Raw genomic sequence first — 19,652 nt, 5'->3', positions numbered from 1 at the left:
AATTCTAGGTTCTGAAAACAGAAAACTACACTGATGTAAATTTCATGCTATGTGATGGTTGAAGGATAAGAGTCATTACATAATGCTGAGGGAACCCCAATAATTGTAATTGCATACATCTGATCCACCTAAACATCTACTACTCGCCACTACGTTTATCAGTTTTCTTTCGTGTCATGTTTGCTTGTGATACATTGATACGTTAGTCTGTTTTTCTCTCTTCTCTATTTTCCCTCTTTTTTTTTTGAGATGGAATCTCACTCTGTCCCCCAGGTTGGAGTACAGTGACATGATCTCGGCTTACTGCAACTTCTGCCTCCTGGGTTTAAGCATTGCTGCTTCAGCCTCCCAAGTAGCTGGGATTACAGGCATATACCACCATGCCCGCCTAATTTTTGTATTTTTAGTGGAGACAGGGTTTCGCCATGTTGGCCAGGATGGTCTTGAACCCCTGACCTCAGGTGATCCACCCACTTTGACCTCCCAGAGTGCCAGGATTTCAGGCGTGAGCCACCGCACCTGGCCTTTCCTTCCTTCTATTCTTTTTTTGTGTTTCTTTGTTTGGAGACAAGTCTTACTCTTGTCCTCCAGGCTAGAGTGCGATGGTGCGAAGTCAGCTCATGGCAATCTCCACCTCCCAGGTTCAAGCGATTCTCCTGCCTCGGCCCCCTGACTAGCTGGAATTACAGGCACCTGCCACCACGCCTGGCTAATTTTTGTATTTTTAGTAGAGACAGGATTTCACCATGTTAGCCAGGCTGGCCTCAAACTTGTGAGCTCAAGCAATCTGCCCACCTCAGCCTCCCAAAGTACTGGGATTACAGGCGTGAGCCACCGTGCCTGGCCCTTTCCCTCTGTTCTTGATTTGTTTTTTGACTTAAGTTACCTTTTTCCTTCTCTGCTTTTACAAGTCTGTTCCCACCCAAAGTTTTTTTTTTTTTTTTTGAGACGGAATCTCACTCTGTTGCACAGGCTGGAGTGCAATAGTATGATCTCAGCTCATTGTAACCTCCGCCTCCTAGGTTAAAGTGATTCTCCTGCTTCAGTCTCTTGAGTTGCTGGTATTACAGGTGCCCACCACTGTGCCCAGCTAATTTTTGTATTTTTAGTGGAGACGGGGTTTTGCCATGTTGGCCAAGCTGGTCTCAAACTCCTGACCTCAGGGGATCCTCTTGCCTTGGACTCCCAAAGTGCTGGGATTACAGGTGTGAGCCACCGCACCTGGCCACCCACCCAAAGATTTCTAATGGCAGTAATTGGGTAAAGCTTTAAGACTTTTAAGCCTATGAGCTTTTTCTTTTTTGAGATGGGGTCTCGCTCTGTCACCCAGACTGGAGTGCAGTGGTGCGATCTCAGCCCACTGCAACCTCCACCTCCTGGGTTCAAGGAATTCTCATGCCTCAGCCTCCTGAGTAGCTGGGATTATGGGCACCTGCCACCACACTTGGCTAATTTTTGTAATTTTTTTTTTTTTTTTGAGACTGAGTTGTGCTCTTGTTGCCCAGGCTGGAGTGCAATGGTGCGATCTTGGCTCACTGCAACCTCTGCCTCCTGGGTTCAAGCGATTCTCCTGTCTCAGCCTCCTGAGTAGCTGGGATTACAGGTGCATGCCACCATGCCCAGCTAATTTTTGTATTTTTAGTAGAGACAGGGTTTCACTATGTTAGCTAGGCTGGTCTCGAACTCTTGACCTCAAGTGACCTGCTGCCTCCACCTCCCAAAGTTTTGGGATTACAGGCATGGGCCACTGCGCCCAGCCACCTGTGAGCTTTTTATTGTTGAGGGTGGTTCTCAAAGTGCTGGACCAGTGCAAAGCATCAGCATCACCTGGGAACTTATTAGAAATGCACATTCTTGGCTAGGCACAGTGGCTTACGCCTGTAATCCCAGCACTTTGGGAGGCCAAGGCAGACGGATCATCTGAGGTCAGGAGTTCGAGACCAGCCTGGCCAACATGGTGAAACCCCGTCTCTACTGAAAATATAAAATTAGCCGTGTGTGGTGGCACATATGCCTGTAATCCCAGCTACTTGGGAGGCTGAGGCAGGAGAATCGCTCGAACCCAGGAGGCAGAGGTTGTAGTGAGCCAAGATGGCGCCACTGCACTCCAGCCTGGGCAACAAGAGCCAAACTTGGTCTCAAAAAAAAAAAAGAAAGAAAGAAAGAAATACACATTCTTGGGCCCACCTCTGACATCCTGAATCAAACTTTGTTGGTGGGGCTTAGTAAACTGTTTAACAAGCCCCCCACCCGATTATGATACTTCTGTTGGATGTTAAGTAGTTACAGGAAACAGGAAAACCACTGTCGATGGTGGTGAGGAATTGACTGGTTATTTTTTTAGTTTTGAAAGGCCTGACTCCCATCTGCTAGGTCAAAACAGAAAGAGTCCTGATCTTTTGCAAAGATTAACACATACTTGTAAAGTTTCATGAACATTTGTTTCCTATCATTTGTATGCTTTCTGTATATGTCATATGGGCCTACTTAATCCCAACTGTGTTGATTTCTATTTATGCATGCTAAAAATATGTTTAGTGATGAAGAGACAGCTTCCTGGAGGGGGAAAGACATTTAAAAATAACTTACTTTTAGAAATATATCTGTGTTTTCATTGCTGTGTAAAAAATTTGCATTTTTTTTTTTTTTGAGATAGGGTCTTGCTCTGTTGCCCAGGCTGGAGTGCATTGGCATGATCATGGCTCGCTGCAGCTTCAAATTCTGGGCTCAAGTGGTCCTTCCACTTCAGCCTTCAAAGTAGCTGGGACTAAAGGGATGCATCACCATGCCCAGCTAATTTTTTCATTTTTTGTAGAATTGAGGTCTCCCTATTTTGCCCAGACTGGTCTCAAATTCCTAAGCTCAAACGATCCTCTCACTTCAGCCTCCCAAAGTGCTGGGATTACAGGTGCAAGCCACCACATCTGGCCAAAAATTTTCTTAAACATTGTTTGAGTTGGCTGGTAGAAGATTTACAGGAACAATAAAAGAAAGCCATTTATTGAAATCATACTGTAATTTGAGAAGAATATTAAGTGAATTCAGCTATTGAGTTTACTTGCGGTTTTTTTGAGTTCTGAATGAAGACTTAAAAGATCTTATCCATGTTTATTTGTAAACTACACCAGTATTGAAACTGTGATTTAGTTCCATTATTCCACAACCCAGTAGAAAAAACACTTTTGCAAATTTGTGCAAAAGACCAAAAAAGTACAGCCTAGAATAATATAACAGTAACTAATAAATGTACAAGATAGTGAAATTAGACTTTCAAGTATGTATGAATGATTGACCTATATTGCAGCTATAGCTACTTGGTAGGCTGAGGCAGAAGAATCGCTTGAACCCAGGAGGCAGAGGTGGCAGTGAGCCGAGATCGTGCCACTGCACTCCAGCCTGGGCAACAAGAGCGAAACTTGGTCTCAAAAAAAAAAAGAAAGAAAGAAAGAAAGAAATGCACATTCTTGGGCCCACCTCTGACATCCTGAATCAAACTTTGTTGTTGGGTAATCTGTTTAACAAGATTTGTTATAATCTTGTTATAGCTATAGCTGCAATATAGCAGAGTATTTTTTCCCCTATAAAGAGTTGTTATTTTAAGGAAATAATTCTTGTATTTTAAGAAAAACACACATTCTGACCAGATGGGAAACTATACAGTGTGTAACTCAGGTGGCCTTTTTCCTTCAGGGCAGGACCTATTCTTAGCTATAAGTCATGAACAGCCAGACATGGTGGCTCATGTCTGTAATCCCAACACTTTAGGAGGCTGAGGCAGGAGGATTGCTTGAGGCCATGGGTTTAAGACCAGCTTGGGCAACATAGTGAGGCCACATCTCTTTAAACATTTAGAAACTTAGCTGGGCATGGTAGTGTATGCTTGTAGCTACAGGAGGTTGGGATGAGAGTATAGCTTCAGCCTCGGATTTTGAAGCTGTAGTGAGCCGTGATCGCATCATTGCATTCCAGCCTGGGTAGCAGAGGTGAGACCTCAACTCTTTAAAAAATAAATAAATAAATAAGCAAAATTAACTCAGGTTTATTAATAGTGGCAGCAAAAAAAAAAAAAAGGCATAAGTCAGGAAGTGACTCAAGTGATTCTAAATAAAATTGGGGGTTAGCTTTGCCAAGGTCATGTTAGCCCTGATTTTGTTATTGTTGTTATCTTGTCAGATCCAAGTTGATGAAGTCAGAAGGCTGGTATATTTTGAAGGCACCAAAGACTCCCCTTTAGAGCATCATCTGTACGTAGTCAGTTACATAAATCCTGGAGAGGTGACAAGGCTGACTGACCGTGGCTATTCACATTCTTGCTGCATCAGTCAGGTATTAAGTTTGTTTAAAAAGGGTTTTGTGTCATATTAAAACTCTCTGCTTATGTAATACTCCTTTTGAATGATGTGAAATTGGCCTGCAAAAGCCTAATTCTCTAAGGAAAAGCTTTAAAAAGCTTAACTTCAACATTGTTTATGTATATAAATAGTCTCTTATAATACTCCTGCTATATCATTAGTGCAGATGTAACAGCAGATAACCTTTTCTGCCTCCCTAAGGAAAAATGTAATTGTTTCTTCTTTCCCTAGCATTGTGATTTCTTTATAAGTAAGTATAGTAACCAGAAGAATCCCCACTGCGTGTCCCTTTACAAGCTATCAAGTCCTGAAGATGATCTAACTTGCAAAACAAAGGAATTTTGGGCCACCATTTTGGATTCAGCAGGTATTCTTTTTTTCCCCGATCCTGACGTTAAGTAGGATTAATATGTTAGTACACTAAACTTGTGTCATATTTTCAGATTTCCTGAATAAGTCTTCCCATCTCTCACCACTTCCTGTCCCTGAGCTGCCGAGCTCCTGATAGATCCCACTTCTCCTGTTCTGTTAACTACTGAATAAGATGGCTTACTTCTCACTCCAAGCAGGAGCAAGTCTGGAAGGCCTTTTTGAAAATAAGATTAAGGCCAGGTGCAGTGACTCACGCCTGTAATCCCTACATTTTGGGAGACCAAGGAGGGTGGATCACTTGAGGTGAGGAGTTCGGGACCAGCCTGGCCAACACGGTAAAACCCCGTCTCCACTAAAAACACAAAAATTAGCTGGGCGTGGTGCTGTGTGCCTGTTGTCCCAGCTACTCGGGAGACTGAGGCATGAGCATCACTTGAATCCCGAAGGCGGAGGTTGCAGTGAGCTAAGATAACACCACTGAACTGCAGCCTGGGTGACAAAGCAAGACGTTGTCTCAAAAAAAAAAAGAAAATAAGATTAAAATAGTCAAGGTATCAGCTAGGAAACAGTTTATTCACAAATTTTGATGATTTCTCAGGTAAACAAATGAACTTGAAGATAATAGTATTCTGAACTGGTAAGACCCTTTGAGCAAGGAAGCTGCAGCTTTGGAGAGTAACCAGCTGATAGCTTTCTTAAACTTTTGAAGCACTTGTAATGGCCATCTTAATAAAAGAACACTTGCTGTCTCTGGAATGAGAGAAACACTGAATTATCTGTTTAAAATGTTTGATTTCTTAAACATAAAGAATGGACTGGGCTGGGCGTGGTGGCTCACACCGATAATCCCAGCATTTTGGGAGGCCAGGGTGGGCGGATAACAAGGTCAGGAGATCGAGACTATCCTGGCTAACACGGTGAAACCTTGTCTCTATTAAAAAATACAAAGAATTGGCTGGGCACAGTGGCTCAAGCCTGTAATCCCAACACTTTGGGAGGCCGAGACAGGCGGATCACGAGGTCAGGAGATCGAGACCATCCTGGCTAATACGGTGAAACCCCGTCTCTACTAAAAAAAATACAAAAAGATAGCCGGGCAAGGTGGCGGGCGCCTGTAGTCCCAGCTACTCGGGAGGCTGAGGCAGGAGAATGGCATAAACCCGGGAGGCGGAGCTTGCAGTGAGCTGAGATCCAGCCACTGCACTCCAGCCTGGGTGACAGAGCGAGACTCCGTCTCAAAAAAAAAAAAAAAATACAAAGAATTAGCCGGGCATGGTGGTACACGCCTGTAGTCCCAGCTACTCAGGAGGCTGAGGCAAGAGAATTGCTGAACCCAGGATGCAGAGGTTGCCGTAAGCTGAAATTACGCCACTGCTCTCCAGCCTGGGCAATGGAGCAAGACTCCGTCTCAAAAAAAAAAAAAAAAAGAATGGACTGGTTTTATGTATCCTCTAATTCACTTTAATCCCCAATCTTTTTTTCTAGTATTGTTACTAATTCACTATTTCTGCTAAGGGATTAAGAAATTAGGCCAGGCATGGTGGCTCATGTCTATAATCCCAGCACTTTGGGAGGCTGAGGTGGGTGGGTCATTTGATATCAGGAGTTCAAGAGCAACCTGACCAACATGGTGAAACCCCACTTCTACTAAAAATATAAAAACTAGCTGGGCGTGGTGGTGGGCACCTGTAGTCCCAGCTACTTGAGAGGCTGAGGCAGGAGAATCACTTGAACCTGGGAGGTGGAGGTTGCAGTGAGCCGAGATCACACCACTGCACTCCAGCCTGGGCAACAGAGTGAGACTCTGTCTCAAAAAAAAAAAAAAAAAAAAAAAAGAAATTAGTACAGAACGAAAAAATATAAGTGTGTTTTAATATCCACAAGCAGAATCCGAATTTGTAATATGGTGATGATCTCTGCCTAGACTGTAAATTATCCGCTGTACACAGACCCTTAGGAGATGTCTGTATAGCCTTAGTGAACCAAACTGATAATGACTTTTTTCTGAGTTCTGGTTAGGCTTATTTTCTAATGATCAGAAGCAAATATTTTTGGTCACCTACCATGAAAAATTAAATTGACTAATAATTTCCCTCACCCCCTACCCAGCTTTATTTGTTTCTGACCAGATAGATGGTTTAACCAACAATAAGTTACATTGAGCATAAAGTATTTGTATAGTTCTGTACATAGACGTTTCCTAGGCTCCAAGGATTATTGATAACACTCTGTGTCTGCTTCTGAAATAGTTTGATATGTTTGTTTTGTTGTTGTTTTTTATTTGGTGGGTTTTTGTTGTTGTCAAGACAGTGTCTTGTTCTGTCGCCCAGGCTGGACTGCAGTGGCGCAGTCACAGCTCAATGTAGCCTCAGCCTCCTGGGCTCAATCAATCCTCCAGCCTCAGCCTCCTGAGTAGCTGGGACTGCAGGAGCACACCTCCATGCCTGCGTAATTTTTAAATTTTTTTGTAGAGACAGGGTTTCGCCATATCACCCAGGCTGGTCACAAACTCTTGGGCTCAAGCAATCCACCCACCTCAGCCTCCCAAAGTGCTAGGATTGTAGGTGTGAGCCACCGTGCCTGGCCTAGTTTTGTTTTTAAAGATGAATATACTCTTGCTTAAATTCTAGCTTATTATCTGAAAGAGGGGTGGTCAGTTTGTGTTGGAGGGGCTGTCTTTTAATATATTCTTTCTTGTTCCCAGACTGTAGCACTCCCATAAGAACTCTTTTGTAGACTGTGGTATGTTACCTATTCACAGGTCCTCTTCCTGACTATACCCCTCCAGAAATTTTCTCTTTTGAAAGTACTACTGGATTTACATTGTATGGGATGCTGTACAAGCCTCATGATCTACAGCCTGGAAAGAAATATCCAACTGTGCTGTTCATATATGGTGGTCCTCAGGTGGGCATATTTATATACATATATACATATACCCATAAGCATATGTATTTTAGATCTTTTTTAAATGTCTAGTCAGTTGTTTAAGATTTTGAGTATTGTTTGGGCATTTGCTCTTAATGACTGACTGTAGCTTATATTCTAATTATTCAGTTTAGGGGTCAGGAAACTGCTTTTTGTTAGAGATTTAATTTATAAATCACTAAATCTTTTTTTTTTTTTTTTTTTTTTAAGATGGAGTTTTGCTCTTGTTGCTCAGGCTGAAGTACAGTGGTGCAGTGTTGACTCACTGCAACCTCCACCTCCCAGGTTCAAGTGATTCTTCTGCCTCAGCCTCCCAAGTAGCTGAGATTACAGTCATGCACCACCATGCCCAGCTAATTTTTTTTGTATTTTTAGTAGAGATGGGATTTCACCATGTTGGTCAGGCTGGTCTCGAACTCCTGACCTCAAGTGATCCACCCACCTCAGCCTCCCAAAGCGTTGGGATTACAGGCGTGAGCCACCGCACCCTGCCACTAAGTCAGTTCCTTAATTTGCAGTGTGGACTATAACTCTGTGTAGAGCAGTGGGTATTCATGTCAGTAGGTAAATATGTTGCTTTCTATGTAGATAAACTTGTTTGGGAAATAAAATGAAATAATTAAATGTCTTGGTAAATAAAAAGAGTCTTAACAGATATTTTCAGAAAGCCTTGGTAGCCTAATGAATTCTCCCTCTTCATTCTGAAACGTATCTCTCAAGCAAATTAAAATATTTTTATGAGCTAGTTAAGGTAACTGTTACACTACTATTTAGCACAGTAAGAAGTTTATACCTTGATTTTCCTTATTCTGGATTAAGTATTAGCCAATGACTGTTCAGTAAATGCTTTCACTATTGGAGTAAAATGTTTTGACCAGGCACGGTGGCTCACACCTGTAATCCCAGAACTTTGGGAGGCTGAGGTGGGAAGATCACAAGGTCAGGAGATCAAGACCATCCTGGCCAACAATGGTGAAACCCTGTCGCTACTAAAAATATAAAAATTAGCTGGGCGTGGTAGCGCGTGCCTGTAATCCCAGCTAATTGCCTGTAATCCCAGCTAATTGGGAGGCTGAGGCAGGAGAATCACTTGAACTAGGGAGTCAGAGGTTGCGGTGAGCCGAGATAGTGCCACTGCACTCCAGCCTGGTGACAGAGCGAGACTCCATCAAAAAATATATATTTTGGATGGGTGTATTGGTTAATTGCTAAATTTTAAAATTGTTTATTCTTGATTATATATCCTACACTGAGCCTTGGAAGAAATTAAAATATAATTACAGTGTTTTCATAATACAATCCTTAAACTTAGTAATACCCTTTATAATTAATAATTGTACCCAGTTATTTAGTATCTGGAAATGTATCTGCATACCAAATTGTATGAGGTACCTATAATAGGCAAATTCATAGGGATAGAAAGTAGAATAGAAGTTGTCAGGGACTAGATGGAAGGAGGATGGGGAGTGTTTGAGTGTTTTGTTTCTTTGTTTGTTTCTTTGTTTGTTTGTTTTTGAGACACAGTCTCACTTTGTCTTCCAGAGGCAGGATCTCAGCTCACTACCTCCTCCGCCTCCTGAGTTCAAGCAATTCTCCTGCCTCAGCCTCCCTAATAGCTGGGATTACAGGCGTGCACCACCATGCCCGGCTAATTTTTTGTATTTTTAGTAGAGACGGGGTTTCACCATGTTAGCTAGGCTGGTCTCGGAACTCCTGACCTCAGATGATCCACCCACCTCAGCCTCCCAGAGTGCTAGGATTACAGGTGTAAACCACTGTGCCTGGCCAGGAGTTATTAATGGGTACAGAATTTCTGTTTGGGTGATGAAAAAGTTCTGGAAATGGATAATGGTGATGGTTATACAACAGCATGAATGTATTTAATGTCATTGAATTGTATGCTTAAAATGCTTGAAATGGTAAATTTTATATATATTTTACCATAATTTAAAAAATGTTAGCCAATTCAATTAAAACTTTTTTTTTTTTTTTTTTTTTTGAGACGGAGTCTCGCTCTGTTGGCTAGGCTAGAGTGCAGTGGCGCGATCTCAGCTCACTGCAACCTCCACCTCCCAGGTTCAAGCAATTCTTTTGCTTCAGCCTCCTGAGAGCTGGGACTGTGGGTGCGCAGCACCACACCTAGCTAATTTTTATATTTTTGGTAGAGACAGGGTTTCATTATGTTAGCCAGGATGGTCTTGAACTCCTGAGCTCAGGTGATCCACCCACCTCAGCCTCCCAAAGTGCTGGGATTATAGGTGTGAGCCCCTGCACCCAGCCAAAACAAAATTAATTGTTTAGAATACTTTATGCAGTACAGTTATGCTTTTTTGCACTTACTGAACAGTCATATTTGAAAGACTATGAGTGAATTTCACCATGTGGTTTTTGAAAAGCTATAGGTGACTTAGGGTGATTTATTGATTTCTTTCTCAAAATGTTCTTGGGAAAAATTCAAATTTGATGAGGCCAGAGAAGAATCTGGGCTGGGTACGGTGGCTCATGACTGTAATCCCAGCACTTCGGGAGGCTTAAACAGGAGGATCACTTTAGCCCAGGAGTTCGAGACCAGCATGGCAAGATAGGGAGACCCCCCCATCTCTACAAAAAGTAAAAATATTAGTTGGGCATGGTGGCGAACACCTGTGGTCTCAGCTACTTGGGAGGCTGAGATAGGAAGATTGCTTGAGCCAGGAAGTTTGAAGCTGCAGTGAGCTGTGATCATGTGATTGCACTCCAGCCTAGACAAGAGAGTGAGACCATGTGTCGAAAGAGAAGAAACAGAAGAATCTGCCCGGGTGTGGTGGCTCACGCTTGTAATCTCAGCACTTTGGGAGGCCGAGGTGGGAGGATTACTTGAGCCCAGGAGTTTGAGACCAGCCTGGGCAAGACCTCCATCTTTAAAAAAAAAAAAAAAAAAAAGAATCTGGCATTCAGTTTGCAGGGAGATTTTCCCATGAGATTTCACATGATATAGTGCCCCTGTCCCTTCAGCCTCTTGGAAGATCATTCATCTTGTTTGATGACTTCATTTGGGTTAATTATGAAGAGACTCCCTAATATAGGACTAGGTCTTTTTAATAGCACACAATAACATTGTAAAATGTGTTTAAATCTTTTAAGAGTATGATGTTCATGTGGTCAAAACTGTTCTTTGGTGTGTATTCATGTCTAAGGGGAAATCTGTTGAAACAGCAATAGTGTCACAATTCATAACGTGAAGCGAATTACTTTGTCACCAAAGGCAGCAATTTCTATAGGTCAGAAAAGAGTGAAATACAAGAAAAGCAACAGATATTTCCCACTAAAGTTATCAAGGATCAGTTTAGTTTCTTAAACTCTCCATTATTAACAGCTGTGTTTCTAAGCATTTATTTGACAAGGCTGGGTGAGGTGGCTCATGCCTGTAACCCCAGCACTTTGGGAGGCTGAGGTGGGCGGATCACTTGAGGTCAGGAGTTTGAGACCAGCCTGGCTAACATGGTGAAACCTCAACCCTACTAAAATTACAAAAATTAGCCAGGCATTGTAGTGCACACCTGTAATCCCAGCTACTCGGGGGCTGAGGCACGAGAATCGCTTGAACCTGGGAGGCTGAAGTTGCAGTGGGCCGAGATCATGCCATTGCAATCCAGCCTGGGTGACAGAGCAAGACTACATCTCAAAAAACAAAAGTTTGTGTAACAGGTACTTACAATATTTCCTAGAATGTGCCAGACACTGTTCTGCAAATAAAAATGCAAAGAGATCAGGCTAGATGATAACAGGACACAGGTTTTGAAGAATTGATACTGAAGGAGACTTTTGGATTGCCAGTGCCAAAAGGCAGTATATTTAAGTGTTCATATCAAGCAATTGAGACCATCTTCTATACATGGTAGCAGACAAAGAAGTGAGGTGGTTTTCTTTAAATGTTCATATTTGTGTTCTTCTCTGCCTAGTATTTCTTCTTTCAGCACTCTCCCTTTAAAGACAAATCTTTAGCCAGGTGCTGTGACACACATATTAATCCCAGCTATTCAGAGGCTGAGGTGGAAGGATTGCTTTAGCCCAGGAGTTCGAGGTGGACTATGTAGTGAACTATGATTGCACCACCACACTCCAGCCTGAGGTACAGAGTGAGACACCATCTCTTAAGTAAATAAATAAATACAAGTACCTTTACCCACCAAACACCCTCTTCCCAAGGTAGAAATGGAAAAAAAAATTCTCCTATTTCTCTTTTTCATTCATTCATTTAGCAAACAGGTATTAAGTTCCTGTGATGTGCTAGGTACTGTTCTAGGCAGTGAGGATACCCGGTGAACATGTCAGACTAATGTTCCACTTCATGGACCATAAAGGGAAAATAATAAGCAAACATAAAAAGATATGATGGTGAGACCCTATGTCTACAAAAAAAAATTAAAAATTAACCAGGCATGGTGGTGCACACCTGTAGTCCCAGCTACTTGAAGGCCGAGGCAGGAAGATTACTTGAGTCCAGGAATTTGAGGCAGCACTGAGCTATGATTGTGCCACTGCACTCCAGCCTGGAGACCCCATCTCTTCAAAAAAAAAAAAAAAAAAAAAAAAGGTATGATTTTTGTTTCTTTGTTTTTTGAGACAGAGTCTCTCTCTGCTGCCCAGGCTACAGTGCAGTGGTATGATCTTGGCTCACTGCAACCTCTCTGCCTTCTGGGTTCAAGCAATTCTCATGCCTCTGCCTCCTGAGTAACTGGGACCACAGGCACTCCCCACCATGCCCAGCTAATTTTTTGTTTTTAGTAGAGACAGGGTTTTGCCATGTTGGCCAGGCTGGTCTCGAACTCCTGACCTCAGGTGATCCACCCGCCTCAGCCTCCCAAAGTGCTGGGATTACAGGTGTGAGCCAACACACCTGGCCTAAAAGTATGACTTTTTATAATGGAAGTTCTATGAAGATTTGCTGGGAAAGGGGATGGCAAGACCTCTCCTGAGGTTACAAACATTGACAAGGAATGAGCCATGCAAAATATATGAGAGAAAAGCATTCCAGACACAGAAAACGGTAAATGTCAAGTTCCTGGGACTAGAACCAACTTGATAGTGTTGACAATAAGGTTAGAGTACAGTGCACGTGGAGGGAAATGGTATGAGATGAGGTCAGAGGTAGCCAAAGATCTCAAGGGACATGTAGACTTATTCTGAAGGGTAATGGTAGCCAGTGGAAGAAGCCAAGCAGCAGTCATGTCTGATGTCTGATGTCTGATGGGGAGGAAAGTTTTTCTTATTTGTCCTTGTAACTGTCATTTGAATAACACAGTTCTTCAGGGTAGAAATAATCAGTTTAGTAACTTTTTATATGGGGTGGATTGATTCACTTATATGTAATTAATATCTAAGTTAGAATTTTAAAGCCTACGGTTGTTCAGTAATTGCCCTGAACTTGAGTGTGAAGTTAAGCAGGAAGCAACATAAACATGAAAAGACTTAAGTTAATATAAAAATAAATGACTTTAAAAATTGCATTTTAAAGGTAAAATAATAGTGAAATTAAGCTTTCTATTTCTTGCAATGCCCTGCCACTCTTGGGTTTTTATATGCCTCCATATGATAAACTGAAGTTGTGTTTCTTCCTCAGGTGCAGTTGGTGAATAATCGGTTTAAAGGAGTCAAGTATTTCCGCTTGAATACCCTAGCCTCTCTAGGTTATGTGGTTGTGGTGATAGACAACAGGGGATCCTGTCACCGAGGGCTTAAATTTGAAGGCGCCTTTAAATATAAAATGGTATGTGAGCATAAAAACACTTTTCTTTTACAGACATTTACATTTTTCTGGTGTATTGTTTGGTGTGAAACCCTTGAAAGAGAGTTGGGGGAAGGGGCTATGAATGAGTGAATGAGAGTGTATATGTGTTAGAGTTTAGGGGTGGGAGAGAAGATGCAACTTGATGTACACTAGGCTAGCTCATGTCACCTATATGTAACTTTGGAGAACTGAGATAGAGCCACTTGTACATAGAAATACCCTCTCTATTTTGTATGTCCACTTGGGTAGAATTTAGCACCATTTAGCTTTCAGCATCCTGGACACTGTTAAGGAATTATTGAGATTTGTTCTGTCCTCTGTGAAGAGGGAATCCAACTGGTTAGTGCCTTCCTTGTGACAAGCCTCTTTCTCTCTACAGGAAGCTTTAAATGCTACCTTTTAGAGATGCCCCATGTCCTTTCTGCTGCTTTGGGAAATGATGAGAATCCGATGTTCCTTTTGCACAGTAAGGCAGTTACTGTGTTTGCCAGTGTTATTGGACATGCTGAGTAAGACATGGGGATTTTCTCCCACAGCCAGTTCTTTGACCTTATGTTGTATTCTCATGTAAGTTTTTTTGTTTTTATTTTTGTTTTTGGCTCAGTGAAGTGAGATTGCGTACACTGGCAGGCCTAGTAATATAGACAAGGTGGTGGTGGTAGGAATTAGGACCTTAAAGAAGTAGTATGTTCAGTTCCTAGAGGTAATATAATAGGGAAATAAGAAGATAGGGCCTCAAGAGCAATTCCTTCTGCTTTACTGCACTAAAAATTAAAAAGGAGAAGTAGGCCAGGTGCATTGGCTCACGCCTGTAATCCTAACACTTTGGGAGGCCAAGGCAGGAGGATCACTTGAGCCCAGGAGTTCAAGACCAACCTGGGCAACATAATGAGACCCCCACCTCTACAAATAAGTTAAAAAATTAGCTGGGCATGGTGGCGCATGCCTGGGGTCCCAGCTACTTGAGAGGCTGAGGTGGGAGGATCACTTGAGCCTGGGAGGTTGAGCTACAGTGATCCATGGTCACACTACTGCACTCCAGTCTGGACAGCAGGGTGAGACCATGTCTCCAAAAAAATACATAAATAAAAAGGAGAAGTAAAATTAATTACTTAAGGGGCTAATTTTTTGTCTTTGGGTATAGGAAGGCTTGTTACAAGGAAGATGCTGACCTCTTAGCAGACAACAGAACAAATGGAAATGGGAAATACCCAAATAGCAAGGGACAGTTTGAGTAGCAATAGGAAGGAGCTTTATGACTAAGTGGTAACTAAACTCTAGGACAGGCTAGCAACAGAAGCTATAGGCCCCTATCTCCAAATAGATTTTTTAAAAATTTGAGGGAGAGGGAGCAACAGAATCTCAGTTGGTAGTAAATTCTAATCTAAAAAAACCTACAGGGCCGGGTGTGGTGGCTCACACCTGTAATCCCAGCAATTTGGGAGGCCGAGGCGGGCGAATCACTTGAGAGGTCAGGAGTTCGAGACCAACCTGGCCATAGTGAAACTCCGTCTCTACTAAAAAATACAAAAATTAGCTGGGCATGGTGGCGCATGCCTGTAATTCCAGCTACTCGGGAGGCTGAGGCAGGAGAATCGCTTGAATCCAGGAGGCGGAGGTTGCAGTGAGCCAAGATTATGCCGTTGCACTCCAGCCTGGGTAACAGAGTGAGACTCCATCTCAAAAAATAAATAAAATAAAAATTAAAAGACCTACAGATATTTTTAGTAAAAACATTTATCATCTTTAAAAGCACTCTTATGAGACTTTTATTCATCAGAATCAGTGAAATGTTCTCCCTTTTTTGACAGGGTCAAATAGAAATTGATGATCAGGTGGAAGGACTCCAATATCTAGCTTCTCGATATGATTTCATTGACTTAGATCGTGTGGGCATCCACGGCTGGTCCTATGGAGGATACCTCTCCCTGATGGCATTAATGCAGAGGTCAGATATCTTCAGGGTATGTGACTTCCTATTATACTCATTTTTGCAATAAGGGTAGATTTTTCTGTAAATAGAGGATATATAAAAATGTCTATTTCCTGAAGGTTTACAGAGTTGGCAATGTTTTTTTGGGTTTTTGTTTTTGTTTTTTTGAGACAAAGTCTTGCTCTGTCGCCCAGGCTGGAGTGCAGTGGCACAGTCTTGGCTCACTGCAACCTCTGCCCCCTGGGTTCAGGCGATTCTCATGTCTCAGCCTCCTGAATAGCTGGGATTACAAGTGCCGGCCACCACACCTGGCTAATTTTTTTTTTTTTTTTTTTAAAGTAGAGATGGGATTTCACCATATTGGCTAGGCTGGTCTCAAACTCCTGACCTCAAGAGATCCACCCGTGTTGGTCTCCCAAACTGCTAGGATTACAGGCATGAGCCACTGCGCCTGGCCCAGAGTTGGCCATATTGTAGAATGTTAGGGTTTGTATGTTTAAGAGCCATGTGAAATGTATATATATATCTCGTTTGTTTTTTTGTTTGTTTTGTTTTGTTTTGAGACAGAGTCTCGCTCTTCACCCAGACTGGAGCACAGTGACATGATCTTGGCTCACTGCAGCCTTCACCTCCCAGGTTCAAACGATTTCCAGCTAATTTTTGTACTTTTAGTAGAGATGGAGTTTCACCATGTTTGCTAGGCTGGTCTTGAACTCCTGACCTCAAGTGATCTGTCCGCCTTGGCCTCCCAAAGTGCTGGGATTACAGGCGTGAACCACTGCTCCCAGCCTTCAAGTTTTATATGTATATATGTGTGTGTGTATGTGTATTTCTCTTTTAAACATATATAATGTTTAAACATCAACTGGATAACTAGTTACTAACTGTTTATAGATACGTGCCAAAGATTATAGGAGATGGTTACGATTAGTAAGGCACATACAACATACCTATTGGATTGTAATTACTTAATTATTGGACTGCAAGCTATGAGGGCAGGGACCTGTTTGTGCTGTACACCACTGTATCAGCAGTCAAGCCTAATGCTTGGCACATAGTAGGCCCTCAATAAGTGCGTTGAATGAGTGAATTATTAAATGTATAAATGCTTACAATTCTGTAAACAAACTCTTGGAAGAATATACTAGAAGAAAATACATAAGGATAATTGTTGAGAATAGGAATTATGAGTAGTGTTTCTTTTTTTTAATATTTCAATAACATGATGTTACTTTACAGTGAAAAGTAATTTTTAAAATTTTTATTTTTTATTTTATTTTTGAGACAGAGTCTTGCTGTCACCCAGGCTGGAGTGCAGTGGTGCGATCTCGGCTCACTGCAACCTCCACCTCTCAGGTTCAAGCAATTCTCATGCTTCAGTCTGGGATTAAAGGCGCCCACCACTATTCCCAGCTAATTTTTGTATTTTTAGTACAGATAGGATTTCACCATGTTTGCCAGGCTGGTCTCAGACTCCTGACCTTGGGTGATCCACCTGCCTCGGCCTCCCAAAGTGCTGGGATTACAGGCATGAGCCATTGCACCTGACCCTTAACTTTTATTTTTAAGAACAAAATAAGGGTTTTATTCTTGCACATATGTCTAGATGATCTTTATAATAACCATAAATAAATTCTGACTACTCCCATAATTTTCCCAGACTTGTAGCTGTCAAGAGAATAATTAGAGTATTTAAATATAAAACTATGTATAAGAGCCTTAAAATGAGGCAAATTTTTAGTATATTTCATTTATTGTTTTAAATTCTGTACTGCCAACAAAGGCTTAAAAAAAAAAAGGTGGCTCCTTTTTTACATAAAACTGACAGTTCTCGCACATTTTTTCCTCAGTAGCAGGATGTAGTTCAGTTGTCTTTTAACAACATGCCCAGCTTTTGTATTTCAGCTAGCCCAGGTTAAAGGTTTGGTATGTAGAATGCCCATGGAACATGAAACTGACTCACAGAGTATCAAATTCTTGACCTTGGCACTTCACTTCAGTATTCTGAGTTGCCTAAGACATGTATGCGCCAGTCGTAAGGCTAAAGCTTAAGGATAATTTTACAGTGTAATTTTGCAGTTGTAAGATCTCACTGCTAGCCACTCTTTTTCCAGACCACACTTGACTGTCAATGTCATCTTATGCAGGTTGCTATTGCTGGGGCCCCAGTCACTCTGTGGATCTTCTATGATACAGGATACACGGAACGTTATATGGGTCACCCTGACCAGAATGAACAGGGCTATTACTTAGGATCTGTGGCCATGCAAGCAGAAAAGTTCCCCTCTGAGTAAGTGCAAGCTTTTTTTTTTTTTTTTTTTAAATTGAGACAGAGTCTCACTCTGTCACTTAGGCTGGAGTGCAGTGGCATGATCAGGGCTCCCTGCATCGTCAAACTCCTGGGCTCAGAGGATCCTCCCACCTCAGCCCCCGAGTAGCTGAGTCTACAGGCACGTGCCACCATGCCCACCTAATTTTTTATATTTTTAGTAGAGTCAGGCAGGATTTTACCATGTTGCCTAAGGTGGTCTCAAGTTATCTGCCCATCTCAGACTCCCAAAGTTCTGGGTTTACAGGCATGAGCCACCGGGCACAGCCTAATTCAAGCTTTAAAATGAAGATTATAAATTTTTAATTGTATTTTTAAAAATTGTCTTTAATCCTAATGGAAAATTCAAATACTGAAAAACCAAGATGAATATGTTATACTAGAATATCATGGCTATTTCTTTTTTTTTTTTTTTTTTTTTTTTTTTTGAGACGGAGTCTTGCTCTGTCACCCAGGCTGGAGTGCAGTGGCTGGATGTCTGCTCACCGCAAGCTCCTCCTCCCGGGTTTACGCCATTCTCCTGCCTCAGCCTCCCGAGTAGCTGGGACTACAGGCGCCCGCCACCTCGCCCGGCTAGTTTTTTGTACTTTTTAGTAGAGACGGGGTTTCACCGTGTTAGCCAGGATGGTCTCGATCTCCTGACCTCGTGATCCGCCCGTCTCGGCCTCCCAAAGTGCTGGGATTACAGGCTTGAGCCACCGCGCCCGGCCCTTATCATGGCTATTTCTTAAAACTGAATTACAGGCCAGTTCATATGATGTTTTTTTTACAAGTTATATTTGAAGCAGTTGTTTTTGCTGAAAAAAGTTAAGTACACGACTTTCAAGGTGAAAAAAATTTTATGTCTGCCTGAATATATTTTACACATAGTTTTTCTGGGGACATGCTATAATTATAGATGTGTTTTAATATTTTAATTATAAATAATTGAACACAAGATCTTTTTTTAATCTTTCATTACATGTGGTATCTGGTTAATATGTTACAAATTTAATATTGAAAATATTGAATTCTTATTCTAACATTGCAGTATCAGGAAGTTAATATGGTTAAGTATGATTATATAAGTGAAATTGTTTTCCCAAATACTGTACTATTTTGCCTAATCCTGTAATATTTCCATTTCTCCAGACCAAATCGTTTACTGCTCTTACATGGGTTCCTGGATGAGAATGTCCATTTTGCACATACCAGTATATTACTGAGTTTTTTAGTGAGGGCTGGAAAGCCATATGATTTACAGGTGAGTTATTCTACATTTTCTGGTTAAATGCAGTCATGATTAGTGATTGATTACTTTGAAATCTATTAACTGTAGGGTAAGTCCAGATTTTTAGAGTGTCCACCCTCTGCTTAAGAGAACTAAAGTAAGAGGCATATTTAGTAGTGCCTGTAGTTGGATAAAAATTAAGATTCTGTTGCAGTCAGGCTGACATATCTGCCTATCAGATTACATGACTGTGTGTCTGTATCTGCTTTCAGTTTGGAAGCATGGAAAAGATGACAGGAAGTTATTCACTGTTCTCCTTTGCTTTTCTTTTTCCGCTTTGAAGGGTGAAGATGTGCTATTTTGATTTCATGGTTGTAAAAGGATTTTTAGGGCCTGATTATATGGTCTTTTAATTTTCTTTTATTTTACATTGACATTGGAGCAGAAACCAGCAAGTTACCCTCCTCCATTGCTCCATTTATAGATCCTTATTTCAGTTTTTCTTAAAACTATGTTTTACTCCTTAAACAGATTATGTGCACACAAAAATTGAAAAAATTACTCTTTCCTTTTTAACATTTCAGTTGATATTTATGTTTAAACTATGAGATATTTATAGCAGTAATTTTTAAGCTTTTTGGTTTCAGGACACCTTTACCTACCAAAGAACTTTGTTTATGTTGGTTATATCAATGAATATTTCTCATATAAGATATTAAAACTGAGAAAAATTTTAAATATTTTAAAATAATAAACTA

The 19,652-nt window shown here is 41.4% G+C and overlaps 1 protein-coding gene across 6 annotated transcripts in view; it reads left to right on the top strand.

The window, feature by feature from the left end:
* Window positions 1-19,652, top strand: part of DPP8 (dipeptidyl peptidase 8) — a 75,262-nt gene that overhangs the window by 47,854 nt on the left and 7,756 nt on the right. For 2 of the 6 annotated variants that reach the window (XM_008016229.3, XM_008016226.3), the window contains 7 exons: window positions 4,174-4,326; window positions 4,584-4,719; window positions 7,486-7,631; window positions 13,255-13,401; window positions 15,234-15,386; window positions 17,503-17,645; window positions 18,816-18,927. In XM_008016229.3, the coding sequence (XP_008014420.1) occupies window positions 4,174-4,326; window positions 4,584-4,719; window positions 7,486-7,631; window positions 13,255-13,401; window positions 15,234-15,386; window positions 17,503-17,645; window positions 18,816-18,927 (990 nt within the window). Of the gene's footprint in view, window positions 1-4,173; window positions 4,327-4,583; window positions 4,720-7,485; window positions 7,632-7,862; window positions 8,271-13,254; window positions 13,402-13,801; window positions 13,936-15,233; window positions 15,387-17,502; window positions 17,646-18,815; window positions 18,928-19,652 lie in introns of those variants that run through there. The other 4 variants (XM_073012242.1, XM_073012244.1, XM_008016230.3 and 1 more) reach the window with 3 other exon arrangements.

Source organism: Chlorocebus sabaeus, chromosome 26 (genome assembly GCF_047675955.1).
Source record: "Chlorocebus sabaeus isolate Y175 chromosome 26, mChlSab1.0.hap1, whole genome shotgun sequence".
NCBI lineage: Eukaryota > Metazoa > Chordata > Mammalia > Primates > Cercopithecidae > Chlorocebus > Chlorocebus sabaeus.
Note: the sequence above shows the minus strand (reverse complement) of the source record. Positions and strands in the feature narration are given on the sequence as shown.